The 22,473-nt window shown below is 33.4% G+C and overlaps 1 protein-coding gene across 5 annotated transcripts; it reads right to left on the bottom strand.

Annotated features, from left to right (window-relative positions):
• Positions 1-12,373: 12,373 nt before the first annotated feature.
• Positions 12,374-21,367, bottom strand: LOC129882753 (rab GTPase-activating protein 22-like). 5 transcript variants are annotated; one of them, XM_055957190.1, is made up of 12 exons: positions 21,162-21,367; positions 20,735-20,838; positions 19,974-20,069; positions 18,533-18,636; positions 17,373-17,614; positions 15,565-15,687; positions 15,396-15,484; positions 14,840-14,945; positions 13,893-14,008; positions 13,101-13,364; positions 12,941-13,024; positions 12,374-12,690 (listed from the first exon to the last, which is right to left on the bottom strand). In XM_055957190.1, exons 2-12 carry the CDS (start codon positions 20,825-20,827, stop codon positions 12,676-12,678), a joined length of 1,332 nt encoding a protein of 443 aa, XP_055813165.1. In that variant the 5' UTR covers positions 20,828-20,838; positions 21,162-21,367; the 3' UTR covers positions 12,374-12,675. The 5 variants fall into 5 exon arrangements, with proteins under 5 accessions (XP_055813165.1, XP_055813163.1, XP_055813164.1 ...); XM_055957188.1 differs by having other exon boundaries at positions 20,981-21,163; XM_055957189.1 differs by lacking the exon at positions 21,162-21,367 and adding an exon at positions 20,981-21,145 and having other exon boundaries at positions 13,893-13,990.
• Positions 21,368-22,473: the final 1,106 nt, after the last annotated feature.

Here is a 22,473-nt window from a genome sequence, read left to right as displayed (position 1 = left end):
GTCCCTGACCGAGGCAGTTTTCCGGCAGGGTAGTGGATGCATTGTGATCTCAACCTTTGTATCTTGAGTCCCTGACCGAGGCAGTTTTCCGGCAGGGTAGTGGATGCATTGTGATCCCAACCTTTGTATCTTGAGTCCCTGACCGAGGCAGTTTTCCGGCAGGGTAGTGGATGCATTGTGATCCTAACCTTTGTATCTTGAGTCCCTGACCGAGGCAGTTTTCCGGCAGGGTAGTGGATGCATTGTGATCCCTTGACCACGAGGAGGTGGCAAGGATAATGAGATATTGTGATTGAGTTATATGGTCTGCAAGACCCCCATGTGCCTTGCTTGGTAGCACAGCTCAGCAGGTGTATACAACAGTCTGTGCGACAGTCTTGATTCCACCGTACCACCACATCATTGCATCATCATATTGCATTGCATTGCATTGATATTTGTGCTGCTCGAATTATCTGGTTAATTGTGATTATGAGCTGTTATTATGGGTTTACTTTACTCGCGTCAATATATATATAAATTGGCGGCACCGATGCCGGAGTGGGACTTTTCTGTATGCAGGTGGATGCGTTCCTTAGTTTATTTCATAGGTTTGATTAATTCCTTATACTCAGTCAACTAAAACCTACTGAGTACATGTGAATTGTACTCACCCCTACTTCTGTGTTCCTTTTTGATGCAGATACTAGTCGGGGTACCCCACGTGGCAGTTAATATTCTAGCGGATTGTGTATTCTCAGATTAGTGGTGAGGTCCCAGAATTCGGATCGTCACTAGTCTATCTTTATTTTTCAGTCTTTTGTATCATTCAGAGACTTATGTTGTATCTTCAGATTCGAACCTTGTATTAGATGCTCTTTATACTTATGACACCAGGTTTTGGGATAATTTCTTCATTGTTTTTTTTTCTTCTTTTTATTTAAATCGTGGCATCACTTTCCCCTTTGGGAGTCTTGTATGAGTTTTATTTTTAGGGTTACACATCAGATTGGGTTTTGAGATGTGTGCCATCATGACCTCAGTTTTTGGGTCGTGACAACATGGAAAAACAAATAGAGTGTTTCAGACTTGGTTAGAAGTAGTAGACTCTATAAATGGAATTAAAAACCCGCTTTTTAAAGGATTTAATAATTTTACAGAAGCCTTAGACTATGCCAGAGGAATTCTAGGCCCAAACTATTACATATCTCCAACTCTCAGACAAAGCCAAGCCCAAATACCCCAATACAACATCCAAAAAGACACAGACAAAATCATATTTTGCGACCATTGCTCTACCATGACCGAAGCCTTCAAAAGATTAAATGCAAAAAATGAAGCTCTCATGCAAGAAAATATGAAACTTCGGAAACAACTGGAGACGGTCCAAGGTAAGTTTATTTCTAAATCTAATACAGGTACTCAGACAGAAGACTTGAGTTCTCCATCTCAACCAAAAATGGATGAGACGGGTGTGCATTCCCCTCTGAATGCTCAGAAATCTACTATACCAGATCAGGGTATAGCTAGTCCGGCTCAAACGGTAGCCGGTAAAGACAAATCAAATCCGTTAATGGCTGTCACTTTGCCCAAAAGTGAAGAAGAGGAATCTTCTTCCTCACGAAGAAGATTACCTAAAATCTTTTACCAAGACAATTCAAAAAGAAATACGGCAATAAAAAAGAAAAAAAATAATAAAATTGAAGCCATAATCTAAATTTCGTATTACTATTTGACGTTAGTTTTCCTATAAATCCTAAACACATTAATAAATTATTACCACTAATCATTTCTTCATATCCTTTTGTTTGTATTCCTATCAAATGGTCTTGTGTTGTATGCCATGCTTTCCTTGGAAGATTTCCGAAAGTATGTGTAACATTTGCTGCTGGACTAGTTCTTTGGAAAGGGCTCGCACTATGAGCACTAGTTGCTTCATTCATTAATTCTTTATAACTAATTATGGATTCTATATCATTAAAATATTCTGAGTTTTCTATGTTTGAGGTTTTTTTTATACTTTCGTCTGTATCTTGTATTCTGTATATCAAGTTATCGTCTCTTTTTGAACATGATCTAAAGTGTTCTATGGTCTCTAGAATGTCCATTTTACCTTTTTTACAACCTTTACATTTAAACACACTATATTTATTTTCTTTGTATAATTCTTTTGCTATTTCTATGACATTATCTACTTCGCATCCTGTTTGTATTAGCTCTATATTCATAAATCCTTCTTCCTGCGCTATAGTACTTTCTTTGTCTGTGTCATCTACTAGGTTTTGAGTTATATAATTATAGTCTGTAAATCTTATCGAAGTCTCTCCTTTAGAGCTAGTATACATTAGGTGTTCTTTAGGTGCAAAAGATTTAGGTTTACTTAATTTGTCTAAATTCCATTCTAATCCTGCATATTCTTAACTTTACTTTTAACACCTTCATCTTTAACCCCACCCAGATATTTCTGGCCACAATTATGTCCTTTGTTCAACTGGACTGTTAAGGCCAATCCAAGTTCTTAGGAATTTACAAGTTAATCCATAGAAGTTGTTAAAAATTAAGAAGCTAACCATATACTAAGGGTATCAATAATTAAATATGTACAAACATGATAATATCAATATGAACATAAATGTAAAGACATATTTTTTTTATTATTATTTTTTTTGGGAAAATTAATTTGTAAAACTTAATAAGACTTACATGTCTTAGACTGAGAGAGGTTTCCCTTTCGGGAACCCCGAAGGTCTTCTTAGGATAGAACTTTAAAGCACAACCACACTTTAGCACACTTCTTATTATATAAAAGTATTACAATTTATACAAAGGTTTCTGAGAAAAGGCTTTGGTGTTTTTACAGGAGAAGGGGAATATGTTGGATGATTTTCTCACACTTAAAATTAGAGTGTCTCTCTCTAGAATTCTACTCTTCTAATTCACACAACTATCTCTTATATAGAGGTAGAGATAGCATAATGAAAGGATACAAACGTTACTACGTGGCCTTATTTTAGATGGCCGACACCTGTTGATAAACTTTAATAATGCGCGTCGGGTGCTCATTGGGCCCCATCGTCACATGCATTATTAATTTATCTTTTTTTTTGGACTGACTATCTACGGACGCGTGCTTTTTGTCAACAGTTTTTCCCTCTTTTGGAGGATAGTGATAAAGTGACAGCACTCACATAATATTAGTGGGCATACCCACATGGCACACTTATCTTTATGTCATTTCTGCCTTTATGTCTTTGTCTTTCTCCTTCTTTATTTTCTTGGATACCTTTGCTTCAAGTATCTAAATTATGAAGGGCAATAGAGTTAAAACTCATGCCCGAGTCATCATCTTCGTACGGGTCTTGGGCATCTTGGTAATTATTATTTCCATAGCCTTCGTCTGAGCTGGGTGTTCTTATTGGACTTGCATTTGCGTCTTCATCTGATTGAGCTCTTTCATTGTCTGGATCTGGACTGTCTTTACTAATAACATGCTTGTCACATCCCTGATCTTTAAAGAATTGTTCTAGAGTCTGTTTAATTATGGCTTCAATTTTATTATTTTTTTTCTTTTTTATTGCCGTATTTCTTTTTGAATTGTCTTGGTAAAAGGTTTTAGGTAATCTTCTTCGTGAGGAAGAAGATTCCTCTTCTTCACTTTTGGGCAAAGTGACAGCCATTAACGGATTTGATTTGTCTTTACCGGCTACCGTTTGAGCCGGACTAGCTATACCCTGATCTGGTATAGTAGATTTCTGAGCATTCAGAGGGGAATGCACACCCGTCTCATCCATTTTTGGTTGAGATGGAGAACTCAAGTCTTCTGTCTGAGTACCTGTATTAGATTTAGAAATAAACTTACCTTGGACCGTCTCCAGTTGTTTCTGAAGTTTCATATTTTCTTGCATGAGAGCCTCATTTTTTGCATTTAATCTTTTGAAGGCTTCGGTCATGGTAGAGCAATGGTCGCAAAATATGATTTTGTCTGTGTCTTTTTGGATGTTGTATTGGGATATTTGGGCTTGGCTTTGTCTGAGAGTTGGAGATATGTAATAGTTTGGGCCTAGAATTCCTCTGGCATAGTCTAAGGCTTCTGTAAAATTATTAAATCCTTTAAAAAGCGGGTTTTTAATTCTATTTATAGAGTCTACTACTTCTAACCAAGTCTGAAACACTCCATTTGTTTTTCCATGTATAACTATATAATATTTAAACTTGTTTTCTCTATTTTTGTCTGAAAAATATTGACACAATGCATTATTAGTAGCAATAAAATGTTTAGTGTCTTGTTTATTGTATGCTATCCATAAATTGTCTACTAAACATTTCTGAGTCTTATCTATATTGCATTCTGGAAGTATTCTAAAAGAGAGGTTACATTGAGGATAGGATATTAGATTGAATTTACCAAAATAAATTCGTTCCATCATTTCAATGGTTCCCTGAGGTCTAAAATTAATCTTACCAAGTAAAGTCTGGGCGTATGAGTCTGCTGGGGCTATTCCCTTGCCTTTGTCAGCTGGCTGTTGGCCAGTTGGTCTCATGCTGAAACATAGTTTGTTTAGTCAGTCTTTAGTTGTAACCTACTTAACTTATCAGCTAAATCATTATCTTTTCCTTTTACATATTCAAACACTATATTATTGTATATAGATATAACATCCATAAAATTCAGCCATCTTCTTTTACTACTAGCTTTACTATTGATTGTCTGATGAAACTTCACTATTGCTTCACAATCTGTTCTTACTAACACTTCTGGTTTATTCAATATGTATAATTTAAAACTGTTTAATCCGTATATTATTGCTAATACTTCTGCGTCTATACTACTCATATTTCCTTTTTCTTTATATTTACCACTTTGATATGCACATATTTTTTCTTCATTTTTACTACTGTATTTATTTGGTCTAGTTTTTAAAACAGCTCCCCATCCTAACTGACTTCCATCGGTTTGTACTATTAAATAGTCTGTTTCTAGGGGAATTTGTAAATCTGGTATATGTTTAACTTTGTCTTTTATCTGCTGAATTAATTTAATATCTTCTATATTAAAATGTTTTTGTCCTTTACTACCTGTTTTAGCATATAGTGGTCCTGCTATTTTTCCTAAATCTTTAATGAAATTTCTAGCATAATTTACTAATCCTAAAAATTTCTAAAGTTCTTTGGTTGTATCTAATCTATCCGGCATATCTAATACCTTTTTAGCTATATGTGGTTGTAACTTTATTTTTCCTTCTCCTATAGTTACTCCTAAAAAATTAATATGAGTCTTACATAATTCCATTTTCTTTTTACTAATTATGATTCCATTTTTAACAAATAACCTAAACACTGTTTGTAAATGTCCTAGATGTTCTTGTATATCTTTACTAAATACTAATACATCATCTACATATACTAATACGAAGTTTTTATAGTCTCCGAATATAGTATCCATCTTTCTTTGAAATATAGGTGGTGCAGTCTTTAACCCGAAAGGCATGGCTAACCATTCAAAATGTCCTTCTGGACATGTGAATGCTGTCCATTCTATACTTTCTGGGTGCATTTTTACCTGCCAGTATCCTGATTTACAGTCAAATTTACTAAAGAACTTTTTACCTTGTATTCTATTTATTAATTCATTTTTGTCTGGTAATTTGTAAGCGTCTGTTTTAGTGTTATCATTTAACCTTTTATAGTTAATTACCATTCTTGCTTTTCCTCTTACCAGTTCACTATGGTTTCTAACCATGAATGCTGCTGATCTATGTTTAGAGGTAGATCGTCTTATTACTTCTAGTTTTAATAGTTCTTTAATCTGTTTACTAAATTCTTCTGTATCTTCATTATTAGCTTCTATAGCAGCAGTCTTTATGGTATACTCTGGGTTAATTATTTCTAGTTTACACATGATCTTATTATTATCCCAATGTACTAGGGGTCTTTCTCCAATTATTTCCATTTCATCTAGTATTGAAATTATTTTATCTAAGTCCTTAGTGTTATTTATTTTTCCTAGTGCATTTATTCCTTTTTGGAAATTATAGAATTCTGTTTCTATATTTATTAGTGTATAATCTTTTTCTATATCTTCTAAGTATGTATCGTCTAAGTATTCTTCCTGTTCTTCATATAGGTTTTTTGTGGCACATGTATTTCCCTTTGTACATTCTGTACAACAGGCATTTTCTTCTTTTGGTTTTGTTTTTATTTGAGATCTTCCTTTTGTAAGAAACTTTTCAGTCTGTACTGGGGTATAAGTAGTGTTTTTGAATAACATTATTTCATCTCTAGAAAATAAACAGCTTCCATTATTTTGTATGAGGAAATGTAAACCTATTACTAAGTCGGTTTTTATATCTAAGTCTTTTGCTAGTATTTTGTACATATTGTAAGTAGGTTTGTAGAATTCATTACAAGTATTAATGAAGCTTATTTGGGCTTTTTCTATGTAATGATTATAAAAGTTATAAGTTCCATCCATTTGTATTGCTGATATAGGTTCTTTAAAGGTTTTTAATACTTTTTCTGGCAATATTTTCTTATTTATAAGGCAGCTTGTACATCCTGTGTCTACCAATGCTAAGGTCTCTATTTCTATATCTTTAATTTTTATTCTAGCTAATACTTTTACCGTTCCAAATTGTTTATCTTCATTACAGATAAGGCTAGTATTATTCTCTTCTATATTCATTAGTTCTGTTTCAATATTATCTAAGTGTATAGTTCCTAATGTTTCTTCTTCATCTTCTATCTTTAATTTACCTTTTTCCAAATATATTAACCTTTGTTCTATTTCGTTGATGCGGGTTTCTAGAGTTATTAGTCTTAAGTCTGTTACTGAGTCCTTTGCTATTGTTTTATTTTGTTGTTGTTCTTTTTCTTTTTGTTTTCCTATTTTTATTTCTAGTTTATTTTCTATACACGTAATGCATGCTTCCATATAACAATTATTACATTTTGCTCTGTTTGATCTACTGGGGTACCATTTACATATGTTACATTGGTTACTGTCTATTCCTATCTTAATATTATTACTAAAATCCTTTAAATTTATTAGAAAGTCTGGACTGATATAAAATATCCCTCCGTTGTTCGTCATATCTACTTCAGTGAGTTCTATTATTGATTTCTTTAAGTCTGACCATCTATCATCATATATTACTATTAATACTTTGGTGCCTAAATTTTTTCTAGTTAGACCTTTTAGTCCTATAACAATTAGTCCCATATGCATCATCATAAGTCGAGGATTTTTTATTGTCTTTAAAAAATCAGGAGTTACTAGTTTTAAGATAGAGCAATTTTCTCCTAAGGTTGAGATTTGTTCTTCTCTATAGTGTCTACATAATTGATTGTCTTTTGAGAAACAGCCTACTTTGTATAAGGTCTTAGGATTTAGTAGTTTTAATTGATTTTGCTGAAAAATCTGTAAATCTTTATCTACGTCTACTATTTCATTTAGCTCTTGGTTCTGTTCTTCAGTAGGATTTCTTCTTCTAGATAGTATTCTTGATATAAGGTTATTTCCTATTCTATTATCCGAGTAGCTTACGCTTGGTCTGCTTCTTTGGATATCTTCTTCGTCTGTTGATCTAGACTTGTGTGAAAAAAGGTCCATGGTTGCGGTTTTTTAACAACTTGTATCTTTTCTTTGTGAGGGGTTATTTCTATTCTTTTTAATTGTTTTACTAAATCGTCTATTTCTCTGTTAGGAAGTTGAGGTATTAGTACTTCAGGTTGTTTTTCCTTTAGTATCTTATCTATTTTGATATTTAATTCTATTAATAATGCTATTATTGTATTGTTTTGTTTTACAATAATTTTGTCTGAAGTGCTGGTCGGAATATGTCTTGTAAATCCTATTGGGTCATCATGGTATAACTTTGAGATTTCTATGGCTTTTTGATAGTTTATATCTAGTTCTTGTTCGTTCATGAAAGAGAAATTTGTTCTAATCTTTTTATTATTTCCTTTAAATCATTTATTTCAGAAATGATATAGTCTATTTGTTCTGTGATTTTTGTTATTATCTGGGTGTTTTGTATTTCTAATTCTTTAGGTGTTTCTAGAATTGTTTTTATTAATCTCTCTATTTCTGGTTTAGTAGGTATTTTTTCAAAGTTAAATTTAGTATTTAAAAGGTGTATTTTTCTATCTACTTCTATCTGTTGCTTCTTTAAAAAATCAAAATTTTGTTCTAACTTATTTAAAGTCTTTACTTGTTTGTTTACTACAGAGTCTATAGTTTCTAGCAGGCGTATTACTATCTTATCCTTTAGCTGAGTATTATCACTAAGATTTATGATTAAGTCTACTAGCGTATTATGATGTTTATCTTCCGAATGTAATATATGTTCTCCTTGCGAGAAATTGCACCTAATTGTATTAGTTTTATGTATAATTCTGTATTTCTTTTCTGGGTGTATTCTAAGGTCTAAATATTCTAACTGTTTTAGGGAATCTATTTTGTTTATCCTAATGTATTATTTTTCCAAATTACTTCGTATAAACTTTCTCTATATGCGCTGAATCTAATGTCTGCCTCTATTTGGTTTATTTCTTGGATGAATTCTGCTCTAAGTTCTGTTTGCTTTTTATATAAATCTTCAGAAGTATATGGATCTATTTTAAGTGTGGGTTTTTCTAATTGTTCCTTCAACCACTTTAGGTTTCTTTTTAGCTGATTTCTATATTTTTTTTCTTCGTGTAAACACTTTTGTCTTAGTCTAATTCTTTTTATATATTCTAACGGCATTAATATAATTATCCTAGTGGGATAGAGTTTAAAATCTTTTTGTATTGATTTATTCTAACTTCAGAGTATACTATTTGTGTTTCTATGTTTTTTAATTGAGTCTGTAGATATGTTGTATACTGGTTTGCGTGATACGAGGAGTATTGTTCTATTATTAGTCTAAGTTCTTTTTCTGACTGTTTAACTTCTGATTGATGTTTTAATTCTTCTTGTAGCCAAACAGATACTCTTTTATATCTTTGAAATAAAGGTTGATTTTGCATAACCTAAATTATCCTAATTGAAAAGCTTGTTCACTAATTCTTTTACGACACCAAGCAATTCTGTTACTACTATATTTTAGATCACTCTCTTGGCTTTGGATCTCCCACTTTAGGGCACTAATAAGGTCTCCTCTAACTAATCGTCTTTCTCTAATCTGATATATTTTATCAATAGAATCTATAGTTTCTACTATATAAAGATAGTCTTCTAATGCTTTTTTCAATTTTATAGCTATCTGTTTTAACTTAAATTCTCTATATAATAGCCAATATCTCGATCTACAGTCTCTATGAGCAGGATGTCTTTTCATAAAAATTGTCTAGCTTTAAGCTGAGTAATAAACTTGTATTCTAGTCTAGAGATTATGTCTATCAGTTGTTCTAGTCTAAAGTTATCCGTTTTGGTTTTGTTCAGCTGTTTGTACTCTCGGTATAGGATTTTTAGTTCTCTCCTTGTATGTTCTAAGGCTATAATATTATTTAAAGGTCTTCTCATTTAGTGTCCACAGAAACTTCTCGCTCTGATACCAAACTATTATATATATATATATATATATATATAATATTAAATATGCTCTAATACATTCATCAATTGTCTCTATGTGTCATCACCACTGGGCACAAAGAGGGGAGAGAGATAAAGAGGGAAAGAGTGAGCACAAAGAAAAAAGAGAAAGGAGGGGACAAAGAGAGAGAGAGAGAAAGAGGGAGAGAGCGAGAGAAAAAGGGGAGCGAGGGAGGAGAGATACAAACGAGAAAAAAGGGAGGGAGCGGGAGAGATGGGAGGAAATCTAGTAGGAAAATACTAAGTGATAAGTGATTATGCAATCATTTTTAAGTAAAGTGGATTTAGTAAATATGATATGAATGTATGTCTAATTAGATAATTCTTCTAATTGAATTAAGAGATTACATTTATCAGCATCACAGAGTTAATTATTTTTTCTAACATAAATTAATTGTATGAAAAACATAACGTACCAAAAAATTATAGGAAATAAATAATATAAGAATACAGAAAAATCAAGATGAACGGTGAGGGATCTAAGAAAACAGTTTCAAGTATATCAATTACAGGACAACAGTTATAAACAAATTCCATATAAATTTGAACTTATACATGAATTTTTTTATATTTAAGACCAAGATGCATCAACGTCAAATATCATAATTTGGGAACACTATAAAGATATTGTGAATTGTACCTGTTAGGATTACTAGTTGTAGTAGAACTCGACTTGTATTTATTCTTGTACTTATCTTTTATATAGATATATGCATGTTATAACTTCTCCTTATAAATACAATAATAAAGAATGAGCAAGGCTCACGTTTAACCCTTCAACTTTATCTCTTTCATCTTGGTATTAGAGCCCTAAACGATCTTTTTCATGGGGCCAAATAGTTCCTCATCTCAAACCACCCCCTCTGCTCAAATCGCCCTTGAGTCAATCTTCTCTTGGCCTTCCAACTCCCCCTCCAACAATTTTCAAATCAAAGATTTTGTTCCTATCAAATTGACATACGTCAACTATCTTACTTGGAAGAAAGTTTTTCTCACAGTCCTCAAAAGTCACAACTTTCTTTCCTTAGTAAGCTTGTAACATAGTTTAAATCAAAAGAACAAGTCAAGCAGAGCTTCCAAAGTACAAGTAATTTTGTCCACTAAAAAGAAAAAATTACATATTTAATGGTTACATGTGAAATAAGGAGCCGAAATCCAAATTAATGATAAAGAAATAAAATATTCATAATTAATTATGAAAAACTAATGTCATATATATAATTATAAAAAATTGGTATATAACTTAGCGGTTTGATTTGATTATTTTTTTGGTTATTTTTTAGTAGTATCAAAACCAAACCAAACCAAATGTCAATTTTTCTATCGGATCGGATTGATTTTTGTTCTGATTGGATTTTTCACCAATATGAACATCCCTAGGCCCTATGTTTAGTATATAAAAATTATTTTATTAGCCTAAGCAATAAATTTTGTTGAGACTAACGTTTAAATTTTCTTAGATGTATCCTACAACCTTATTGAAAAAATCCTACTTTACAATTATGCTCAAGAATACATAAAACCAAAACCAATGCAGAACTCTTTGAAAACTCCATAAATATCATTACTACATGTCCATGAATTGATAAAACTCTTCCGAGAAAAGGCCCGACCACAAGGGTCTATAATAGAAAAAATGTTAATTACAAAAATATATACATACATTAGGAATGCTTTGTTGATCAATGGATGTATATCGTTAATGCACGTATGTGATTTTCTTTGAACAAACTATATTAATTATGTTGAGTACAATGTATCTTCAATCGATAGCAAATTCGAGCTCCACTCACTCTTTCCCAGCTTATTTGTTATCTAGTGCCCTTTCTTCAAACGTTGCCAAGAAATAACTCATAGCCATTTATCATTGAATGTTTATACAAAATAGGGTATTTTATTACGATATAAGGGTTTTTATCCAATGTTTGGATTGTGTTTATTTAGTTGGATCGGGACGAGTTAGATAAGGGTACTAGATGTTTATTTAAAATAGGATATTTTATTATGATATAAGGGTTTTATTCAATTAGGGATACATGTGATAAATTTTGTGATAATGACAATATAAATAACCAGATAATATAATGAAGAGCAAACTTAGCTAATAAATAAAAATACAAAGAGTAATTTTGACCCTTTTTTTCAAATTTGTAATCTACAATGTAATATTCTTACTAGACATAAAATATTTAACTTCACATGGTAATTTTTACCAGACATAATATATGTAACTTCACCTGATAATATTAATATTTACATGTGTAAGTATTGATTTAAGTTAATAAGATATTAGCCATGTGTTTGTTTTATATTACTTTAGATGTTACAAGAAAATCATTTATTAATATAAAGATTTGAGTATGTTAACTAAAAGTTGGGCAATATTTTTGCATGGAGATTGTGCAAGTTTTTCTTTACAAACTTCAACATTGTCTAGCAACAATAAAATCATAAAATTCATTATTAAATTCTTTTGAACCTCTAAATTTGGGAGAAATTGACAAATAGCCACTTTTCAGACCACTATCAAGGTTTTTCCCAAATCTTAAAACTATTCGGTATTTAGACCATGGACAAAAAATAAACTTACCCTAAAACACTATATAATGTAGTGTGTTGAGATTCGAAAACTATCACTTAAAATTACAAGTTTGAAAAATCCTTTTTTATTTCTTACATTCGGTGTCCAGTCAATACTTTACCGTAAAATAATTTTAGTAGGGCTCGATATACAGTAATTATCTTGTCACATCTCTAGTTATCTCAAACTGAAACTCCTTTCATCCATAAAGCAATTGAAAGTAATTGCAATTTCTGCAGTAGTTAAAATACTTGAATTAAAAAAAACATGTCATGTACATTTCATATCTTAACTTATATACATGCTCCTCTTTCTTATAGAGCTGTAGACCAACCACCAAAAGAAAGAAGACAGACATGACTCATAAATTCAAAGAGGAATTACACACCTCTAAGAAAAAAAGGGAAAAGGGTTAAAGAGCAAGAGGATAAACTCCCAAAAAAAGAGTTTAAAAATTGAAATTAACAATGAAAAAACAAAAATGAAAACAAGACTTTTAACCACAGGAGGTGCTTGCTGCAGTGACCACTAGCAACTCCAACTATGATTTTTTAGCCTGCATTAAGTGTGTGGAGAGAAACCAAGTCATTTTCATGTGCCGAGAACTTAAGGGTCGTGGATTTTTATGTGGGGAGAAATTTATCCACACCCATTGTTTATACCAAACCAAAGAACACATGGCATTTGTCTTTCATATGCACTTTTATCACTAACCATGGTTAATTAATATATAACTTAACCATGAAAAAATAATGTGGATTGGTGGGGACTGAGGAAAGGTTGAAGACTATTACAAAGAAACTTACCTGTTTCAAATACTTCTTATGAACCTTCAATGCCTCATCTAATGCTTTTCTTGCATCCAAATTCCCAGATATTTCACCCAAGATCTGGAAACTTTTTCTTGTCAGCATGAATAGACATAATAATGCCGAATACACAGATATAGAAAGACAGAATGATGACCTCTACAACATCATCTAGGCCTTTCGCCTCTTTCATAAGTCGTCTATGCTTGGTCTCTAAAACACTTGCAACCAGGAAAACAGAAAGAGCACTATTCTGTTCCGCCGCACCAGTTTTCAAATTGTTCCTTTCAAACTTCCCATATTCCTTTAGTTTATGCTTATCATTGGGTTTATCATCATATAATAATTCAGAAAGAAGGGGTTGTCTTTTGTCATCATATGATGAATATATATTCGGATTGTATTCCATGGCCCACATCACCTGGATAATATAAAAAATAGCATCCATCAGAAGATAGGTATTATAACTCCTAACTACATTTTCTCATGGCTCCTGGACCTCTCATGGTTCAGATATTATGAAGAACTAGCTCTTTCCAATTGACCTGTATGTCAAAACGTACTCTCTTCTAGGACATAAAAGGTTGGCAACATTCTCTATTAAACAATCCACAGAACGAAAAAAATGTAATTAAAGCAATAAACCAAAGACTAGTGGAAGCTATTTTGCTATATGTATATCTTCTTCTTCTTTTGGTAACGGTGGTATCTAGGTAAGCTTGCGCGCACCTCGACTAATTCCACGGGACACCTACCCTCCTCCCACCAGAAATAGGTACTAGGTAACTCTATCCACCAAGGCTAGGACAGATGAGAAAAAATCAACTAGTGTTTTTGTCTCTACTAGTATTTGAACCCGAGACCTCATGGCTTTAACCCACTTCACTGCTCACTAGGCCACTGTTATATATATCTAACAATTACAAATTGAAAAGAAGTAGCTTCTCACCTCCCAAAGATAGAGTGAGTCAACGAACGAGAACTCCCTGCGGAAAAGTACCATCAGCATGCGAAATGCAAACAGATATTCTCCACCATCTAGCTCCTCTGCCGATAAAATTATAGCTGTTGTGAGAGAGCTAGAAAGAGTAAAAACTAGTCCTAGCCTCTCCGTGTTTTGATAGTAAAGTAAGTAATCTGTGGCATTCTCAATATGTAATTGCAAAAGATTTGACAAGTATTTTACATGAACCAACACTTGCAAAAAAGTAGAAATGCACATATGAAGGCTTTCAGACCACGGGATTTCCATTACTATGATTAACTTATGATTTGTTACTAGGGCCCAAAATGACAAAACGGTATAGTAATTTGTGTCAGCTATCAGAGATATCTAACCATTACAGAATGTAGTTGTCCCATTTCTTCTAGCTTAATGTAATCCCTTAAGGTAAGTTAATTCCCACTCGCAAGAGTCTAATAAAGATTTACCCTGCACTGTGGCCAAGATATGTAAAAAGACAACTATTTCCTGTCCGAAACTCCAACCACAATTGTTAAAGGCTGAAACTACTTCCCTTTGTACCTTTCTGTCCAACTATAACTCTTAAGAAGTTTGACTCAGTTTTTAGAAGGAAAAACGCCATCATCCGGGGTATCTCTCTCTCTCTCTCTCAATCCTTTAGGCACATTCCTTTTCAAATGTTGAAAATTGATAATCGGAAAAAGGTACGATGGGCTCGGATAGTATCATGAGAACACTTGAATTTATCATTCACGATATTCCAAAATCATAGTTTATCACAAGACACCAGTAAAAACCCAGTAAATCATTCAAGACACTACAACAGATATTAGGAAAGGAAAAGCAACAATGTCATGAAGATCTTGAGTTCTCCACTACACTCATGGCAATAGTGACTAAGATGATTTACAAAGACTAGGAGCCTCTCTTACCCAGGTGTTGATGAAGCTTTGGATCGACGGTTTTAACAATTTGAGCTAGAGTACTTAGCTGAGACTGCACTCCAATAGAATCTGTGCTGCACTTGAAGTTCTCTCGCTGTTGAAATGAAAGTTGAGTGATTATAAACAGAAGGAAGGTCTAAGCGGAGGAATGAGCACAAAAGGAATGCACCAGGTGAAAGAAAAATATCAATAAGGAGCATACAAATACATGCGCGAGTTAACAGGCCTTTTCCGGGGAGGGGGGAGGCGGGGGGGAGTGTGCAAGGTTTTACCTGACCAACTTTACCTTGCATGGGAATCATTTGAAAAAAGATAGATGTATAAAACTTGAAATATGTTTATAGTTAAATTCATGGTAGATCACTAAAGAAGAGAAACTCCAGTGCTAACTTTTATAAGTAGAAGTTCAAACAAAAGGTGTGGCCATTATGGTGCTTTTACTTTTTGTCCTTTGCCTTTTGCTATTGCAACTCGTTTAAGGTCTCTAATAATAGCACCTTAAAAAACAGCCACTAATAGAGCATTAGCAACAATAGAGACATACCAATCGACGCATTGCACGTTCGAAGCACCAGTATGCATCTGCTTCATTCTCAAGTAGAATTATCATTGGAGAGCAAATATCACTCATTCCTGTTCACATAAAATGAGATGGGATGTTGATGAACAGCCTTGATAATATTGAAAGATAATGTCTAATACTCCCATAATACCTTGAACATAACCAATATCTTTATCCATCCAGGCATAGACAGCAAGTACATCCCAAAGTTTTGCCTGATTAGCTTCATTCTCGTAAAATACAAGAGTACGATCCGTTCGAACAACATCCAGACCTAAATAAACATCGGAAGTCATGATAGTTTCAGATATCATTAAGAAAATCAGTCTATCTTGATACACCAGATTCTTTAGCCAGGTCAAAGGAGTGGTTTCTTGATATTTCATATTCAAGCAATCTTGCATAGCATAAGGTGGACAACTGTAATGTCACTGGGATCAAGTTGATTACTATCAATTTTTCATTAAAAATTGCTAACAGTTATTCAAAATGTTTTCCCTGTCACAAAGTTCAAACTCGCTCCAAAAATATACCACGTTAGAGTTAAGAGAGAGCAAAGATTGGGTGACTCTATTTTTCAAGTGAACAACTTACAAAATGGAATTAAGCAATGTCAACATGCTTGTTAAAAGCTTAAAAGCCTTGTACAATTGGCAGGTGTAAGGAAAAAAGCAGAGAGAGTTACCATAGACTCTAGGTACTTATTTTATATTATGTTATGTAAAGTGAAAACCAGCATATGCTTTCCTATTATACTGCAACCTGTGGAAGGGAAGCAGATAACTCAATTACCTAGGAAGCTTTCTCAAAGTGATGTGCAAAATTCTACTCACTTTTGGCCAGTCAGCAAATGGATGCTGTAAAACAATCATGTCTTCACAAAAAGCACTAGTGGCTTACTGTAGTCAAAACTCCAAAATTAACCTCAGCAAGACTTGTGTTTGAAAGCAACTAAAATTCAGTTCCATTAAGCGATCTTGAATTTCACTCTTTCTGCCACTTATTATTTCTCTAAGTGACTCGGTTTCTCTTCAACTCAACATCAAGAATACACTATCCAGTAACAAAGAAAAAGGACCCACTTATCTCAATGAATTGTTGAACTTATACGAGAAATTAATAGCCAAAGACCTGTTGATCCCCTTTATTTGTCCTTGTAACAATTTGCCAGTGGCTAAGCACCATCTTTATGGAATTACAGTCAAGATACACACAGAGTCTCTAAATCCAGAAACTCTTCCTACATCTGCAAACTAAGTACCTCTGACATAGCCTAATTCCACTTCCCAAAGTCCACTATAGCTATATCTCAACTTCATAGAATTACACTCTGACTACTATGCAAATATGTACCGACAAAATCTAGTTTGATCAGTTCATCCTAATTATCATATGTGGGTAGATCTAATCTTTAAAATGAGCTAATCTATTGCATTGTCTAACAACTAACAACTGCAAATCTCAGAACTATATTTATGTTGCCCATGTAAGTAAATTCAAAAGTTCTTTTCTTCTCCTTTTTTTGTTGATTACAGTGGTATTTCGACCAGCTTGTAGCACATCCATTGATCCACCGGATATACCAGGTAACTCCACCAATCAAATTAGCAGATGGGACCAATTCACCTAGTATCACCTCTGCTGGTATTTGAACCTTGGTTTTCAAGATTGTTACTTCAACAGTTCCAGTGCTAGGCTACTCCCTTGGGGCTTCTTTTTTTAATTGGTTATTTATTTTTTATGTCATTTGTTGGTAACTTATTAAGACAACTGCATAACTCAAACACCAATAGTTGTGAACGAGAAAATCCTAAGAAAGTTTAAAGAGTGCTATTGGCAAAGAAAGTCTTTGCAGTACTGGTCAAAGACAGATGGAAATAGAGGAAGAGATGCCGGTAGATTCTAGAGTCAGCATAAACTGTATATAAATAGAGAATAAGAAGTAGCAGAAGTACGAACCAATTTGATGCAAGCTAAGCTTCCACTGAAGCATTTTCTTGTCAAAATTACCATTATCAGCTGGCATGGCATCACTATTATCTTGTGAATTACTGGTACTAGTTGCACACTCTATAGGTTGCCCATCATCAGATGCTATAGGTTGCCCATCATTAGAGACTATAGCACTAGTGATGAATTTCCCACTGCCGATGACAGGCACTATCTTTTGACATTCAGATTTCCATGCAGCATACTGCTCCCTGAGGATACAAATTTCAGATCATTAATTTAGGCCACTAATAAAAATAAAAATAAATTAATTTCAATTTCAGCATACTGATTTTGCCCTAAGCTTTTGTCTTCACTAAGTTTTTTGTACATTTAAGCTATTATATTTTAAGGCAACAAAACTCAAAATTGGACAGACCATTTTTCTTCTTGGTTCCAAGTTATATACCACAGAATGGGGAAGATCAAAGTCGAACTAAATAAATTCAGCCTTTATCAGGCACTCTTTTTCTTTCACCAATGATTTCAGAAACAGACTCAAACTGAATCAGGGCATTCAAGGAATATGGTACATTTTGACTGAAGACATGGGCATTGACATAGCTATACTATCCAAAGAATGGTTTGTCCAAATTGACCTCTCATGATAAAAATCTACAGGGATGCTGATGAAAACTATCCGTGACCACCTCTGAATATATAAAACTGAATATTTGAGTTCTCAAACTTGACAAACCTCACAGCAAGTTCTACCAAGTCACAAGACGGTTGAGCTTTTTTGCAGTTGAATAATTATATATTTGATTATTGAGTCGAAAATTTAAATTTTATACAAAAAAAATGAGTAACTTCATGAAATAAAAATGGTCAGATCTTGACACCAGGAGACAAAAGGTCCGCTCTAAGAAAGGGTAGAAAACAGCATTACATACACCATCTTAGCTTCTCTATGTTTAATACAGAATCATTCCAATATACAGCAGGGACCACTAAATAAAGTTAACCTTCGAGATAAAAGCTCTATTAAACATGAGAAAGTCATCGCATAAAAGTACATCGATTGTAACTGATGCTTTGACTTTCTATAAGCATATAAATGTACAAAATTAGAACATTCTAAAAGCAACCAGTTTGACTATTTAGCTAATTGCTGAAACAACTCACATTACCTTCGCTGTTGTCTAAGTTGATTTCTTTCCTCAAATGTGCTTTCAGGATCAAAACAACCCAACAGGAACTCCCAGGCTGCCCCTTTAATTGATGGATGAATCCCCTAGCATTCACAGAACAATTAATGAGCTTCATAATTCTTAAAATTCAATTTCCAGCTAAACAGCAATACACAATTTTCTTGTTGATAAGTAACAGCAAGAGGCACATTAAATAACCTCTAATTAATTAACCCAACCTCTTCATGATGAACTCAACAGACGTGTCACTAGTAGACCAAGTTATCCAACTTTTATGTATATTTCAACAACCTAATTTTTATACACAGCTGACAGAGAGTGTCAAACCTTTTGCGCACAGCAGAACAACAAAAATTAATCACTTTTATGAGGTATGATCATGCTAGTTTTCCAAGAGCGGAAAGAGGGTCCTACTTCCATTGGCTAATAACTTCCTAGAGTGCTCGAAGAGATTGAAATAAGGGAGAATATACACCCCTATAGAGTGAAGCTACTAATGAGGATTTGTCAGGGAGAACAACTGCAACGATTTTACGTTAACTCACAAATAGATAAGAAAATAAAACAATCTGTCATACACGTAACCTAGTTTACCCAAGGTCAATAGGTTTTGGGGTGAAACACCATTTACAAGTGCCACGTGAGATTAATATTGTCACAAAGGTACTCAGTTTCATTCCATCAATGCACCAATAACTCCTGATTAAAGGACTAACTATAACTAACATTCACCGTCCAAAAACCTGATCTCAAGCATGTAAAAACAGGCTGGAATAACCCACTCTCTGTGTCACATTGGCTACACATTAACTGGATCATGAAGAGTAGTAGCAAGGAGAGAAAAAAAAACACTGAGAGCGGCAAGACAATGAGACAATGCAAAACAAGACAAGGATCGAGTATTGTTGCAGCTCCATCATTTTCCTTGTCTGAGAGTAGATGTACTACTTTTCCAACTAAAGATAGTAACATCTTCAACCTTTCCAGCTTCCAATAGCTAAAACCTTCAGTATGACTATTCAGAATTTCCACAATATCAATCTACCTCAAGTAGAATCTTACAAAGAAGCCAAACATTAAACACAGTCGCAATACATAAAACTGCAGTACTTTACGAGGAAACAACAAGGTGTCTCCGAATATGACCCGAAATGTTTTATAGGAGTTAGATAATAATCGCAAGTTGAAGTCAGCTTTCAGTCACTTACTTGTCTCTGTTGCAGAGCACTCACAATTTAAAATTAAGTTGTTATACAACAAATGCTTATTTGAAATATCCAATTCTCATCTTCCATAGCTGCTCATAATTGTTTAAATACAGGAACCAGTAAAGCAATACATTTGACTCAAAATTACATGCATGCAAAGGAAAATGAGAATGTGGTATACAGTACAGGAATAATGGCAAAAAAAGGTGTACCCCTCGTTGTATTCGTCGAAGAACACCAGCTATATCCAAATAACCATCTTTAGAGAATGCAGCTTTCCATCTTCTTTCACTAAGAGTTTTTCCTACCTGTCCAAGCAGTGTGAAAAAGCACAGTGAGGATCTTGGTTGTATCATAAGCATCTATAATCCTTGAAGATATCACAAACAGCTAACTAAATAATAACACTTATTTCTTAAAAAGGAATAAGACAAATGTCAACTAAAAAACTCTGGTTTTTTCCATCATTCAGGTATTTAACTAATTGATTCATTAAACATATTTGCATTTGGCAACCCCCAATGGACCAAATAAAAACAACTACAAGAATTTCCACCCAGTGTTTCTTTTGAAGCCTGGTATTTACTTTGTCCCCATGTTTAAAATTTCTGCAGATATAACACCACACGGCATAACTTTGGGCAGGGCACAACTTGTTCTGTCCGGCGCTTGTTCAACGTTATGCCCCGCCAAATAATCTTGCAAAACTTTAAAGGGGGCCAAAGTTAAATAACTGTCTTAAATGATTCTATTTGAGTAAATCTCCCCAACAACTACGTCATCAAAGGATGGACAATGATATGTTAGAAAAAGACAACTTAGGTTTCTAAACCGGATGCGAGAAATTAATGTCAAAGAATCAAGAAAAGGAAAAAAGACACCTTTAATGCTGTCAATATGAACAACAAAGAACAGAATCAGACATAGTAAAGTAGCATAGAAAAGGGGGGAAAATGATATTGCTTCAACACACCCTTGCTTTGAAGCGGGTCTTGGGAACATCAGCTAGGCATTCGGGCCTAACAGGATAGTAAGTGTCTAACTCCTCTGAAGACGAATTCTTCATAGCACGAGACCCTGGTAATTCAAAACACAAAAACCCCACAATCAAATCCAAAACAGGGGTAAAAATTGAAACAATCTACTATGGTTCCTCCATTTGAAGAAGAAAAAAACAGATACAGACTCATTCAGACATTCCATCAATCACATAACCTACCACCATTCTTGAAAGCAACGGATGAGTTAGAATTACCCATGTCTTCGTTCAACAAAATAAGAATATTACCAAACAAAAGATCGCCAAGATTTCAACATAGACAGATACCCACAATGAGAAAGAAATATAGAGATTGATTTTGAAATGCAAACGATATATGAAAGTTTCAACTTTCAAGTACCTGTGTTGAATGTGATGAAGGCAAATTTGAATAGATTGACTTGCTGGGTTTTTTCTTAAAAAAAAATTGTTTATTTATTTTTTTGGAAAAGCTTTTCTTTTTTGTCTTGATTCGGTTTCTACAATGTGACAGGGAGGAGGAGAATTTGACGTTATTCTCCAACGGCAAAGTTTTCCCTGCACCTGAAAATTTTTGTTCCTTAAAATCAAAATATTTTATGGTTGAAACAACAATCAGATTTTAAGGTTGTTAGAAAACATAAAAATGATTACTCTCATTTTTTGGTGAAAAATATATTGTACTCTACTACGGTTGTGTTCTAGGTACAAATGAAAATGTTTTTTTTAAAACGTATTTTTTAAAAAAGATATGTGAATTTTTACTTGTGTTTTTTGCGTTTGATAGTTAGTAAATAATAATAATATCCTATAAATATTTGTATATAATCTATACAAATATTAAAATAGGGGGATAGGGGCATGGGGCTGTCACAATCCAAACTATCGTGACGGGCAACTATACCAAGTCAACACTTAACAACCTTAACTCATTCAATATCTAACAATTCTAGTCAGAAATATAAAAGCACGTCAGAATAATTCTAAGTCTCAAAATAAATCAATAAAATGATGAAAATCTAAATAATTACATTCCTAGAATTTGAAAGTCATCGTACTAAAACATCTTAACTAAAATGTCTAAGAGTATAAAATGAGTAAATATTAAATAGTCTCAATGTTTGAAAGAAAGACATCAAAAATGAAGAAGATCTGCGACATCCCGAATGAAAGTAGCCCACATTCAGATCAGGAAGTACGCGACTAAATGCAAGGTTTGGTAGATGCCACTAGATCTAGTCTGCACTCAAAAGAAAGTGAAGGAATAACATTAGTACAAATATTATATACTGATATGCATTATAGGTCGTCTAAGATTAGTAACGAATACATAATTACAATTATAAAGCAAATAGACAGTTAATCCCACATAGTCAGATACATAAGCCACAATCAATCAGGTCATCTCAAATCACTAACATATCTATGTGTAAATGGATATAATTACACATCATTATCATCAATTTTACAACATATCAAATAATCATCACCCACTAAGCAAACAAGTACACAATAATTGAATCAACACTTTAAAAATATAAGTGTATACAATTATATTTATATGAATATAAGTATGTACCCTTGCTTAGACAAGTACACAATATTGAGAGTCAAACTCTTTTCCCCTCTGATCATTTTTAGGTCTGGTGTTGATTAACTGGTTGAAGATGGAGTTGGTCCATATGACCTCTGCT

Source organism: Solanum dulcamara, chromosome 3 (genome assembly GCF_947179165.1).
Source record: "Solanum dulcamara chromosome 3, daSolDulc1.2, whole genome shotgun sequence".
Taxonomy (NCBI): Eukaryota; Viridiplantae; Streptophyta; class Magnoliopsida; order Solanales; family Solanaceae; genus Solanum; species Solanum dulcamara.
Note: the sequence above shows the minus strand (reverse complement) of the source record. Positions and strands in the feature narration are given on the sequence as shown.

Coding starts and splice junctions, on each gene's coding strand:
- LOC129882753 (XM_055957188.1), bottom strand. CDS start 21,020: ATGGGTAATTCTAACTCATCCGTTGCTTTCAAGAATGGTG. Junction 14,946..15,395: donor AACGTGCAATGCGTCGATTG/GTATGTCTCTAT, acceptor TCATTTCAACAG/CGAGAGAACTTCAAGTGCAG. Junction 14,009..14,839: donor AAAGCTTCATCAACACCTGG/GTAAGAGAGGCT, acceptor CTCTCACAACAG/CTATAATTTTATCGGCAGAG.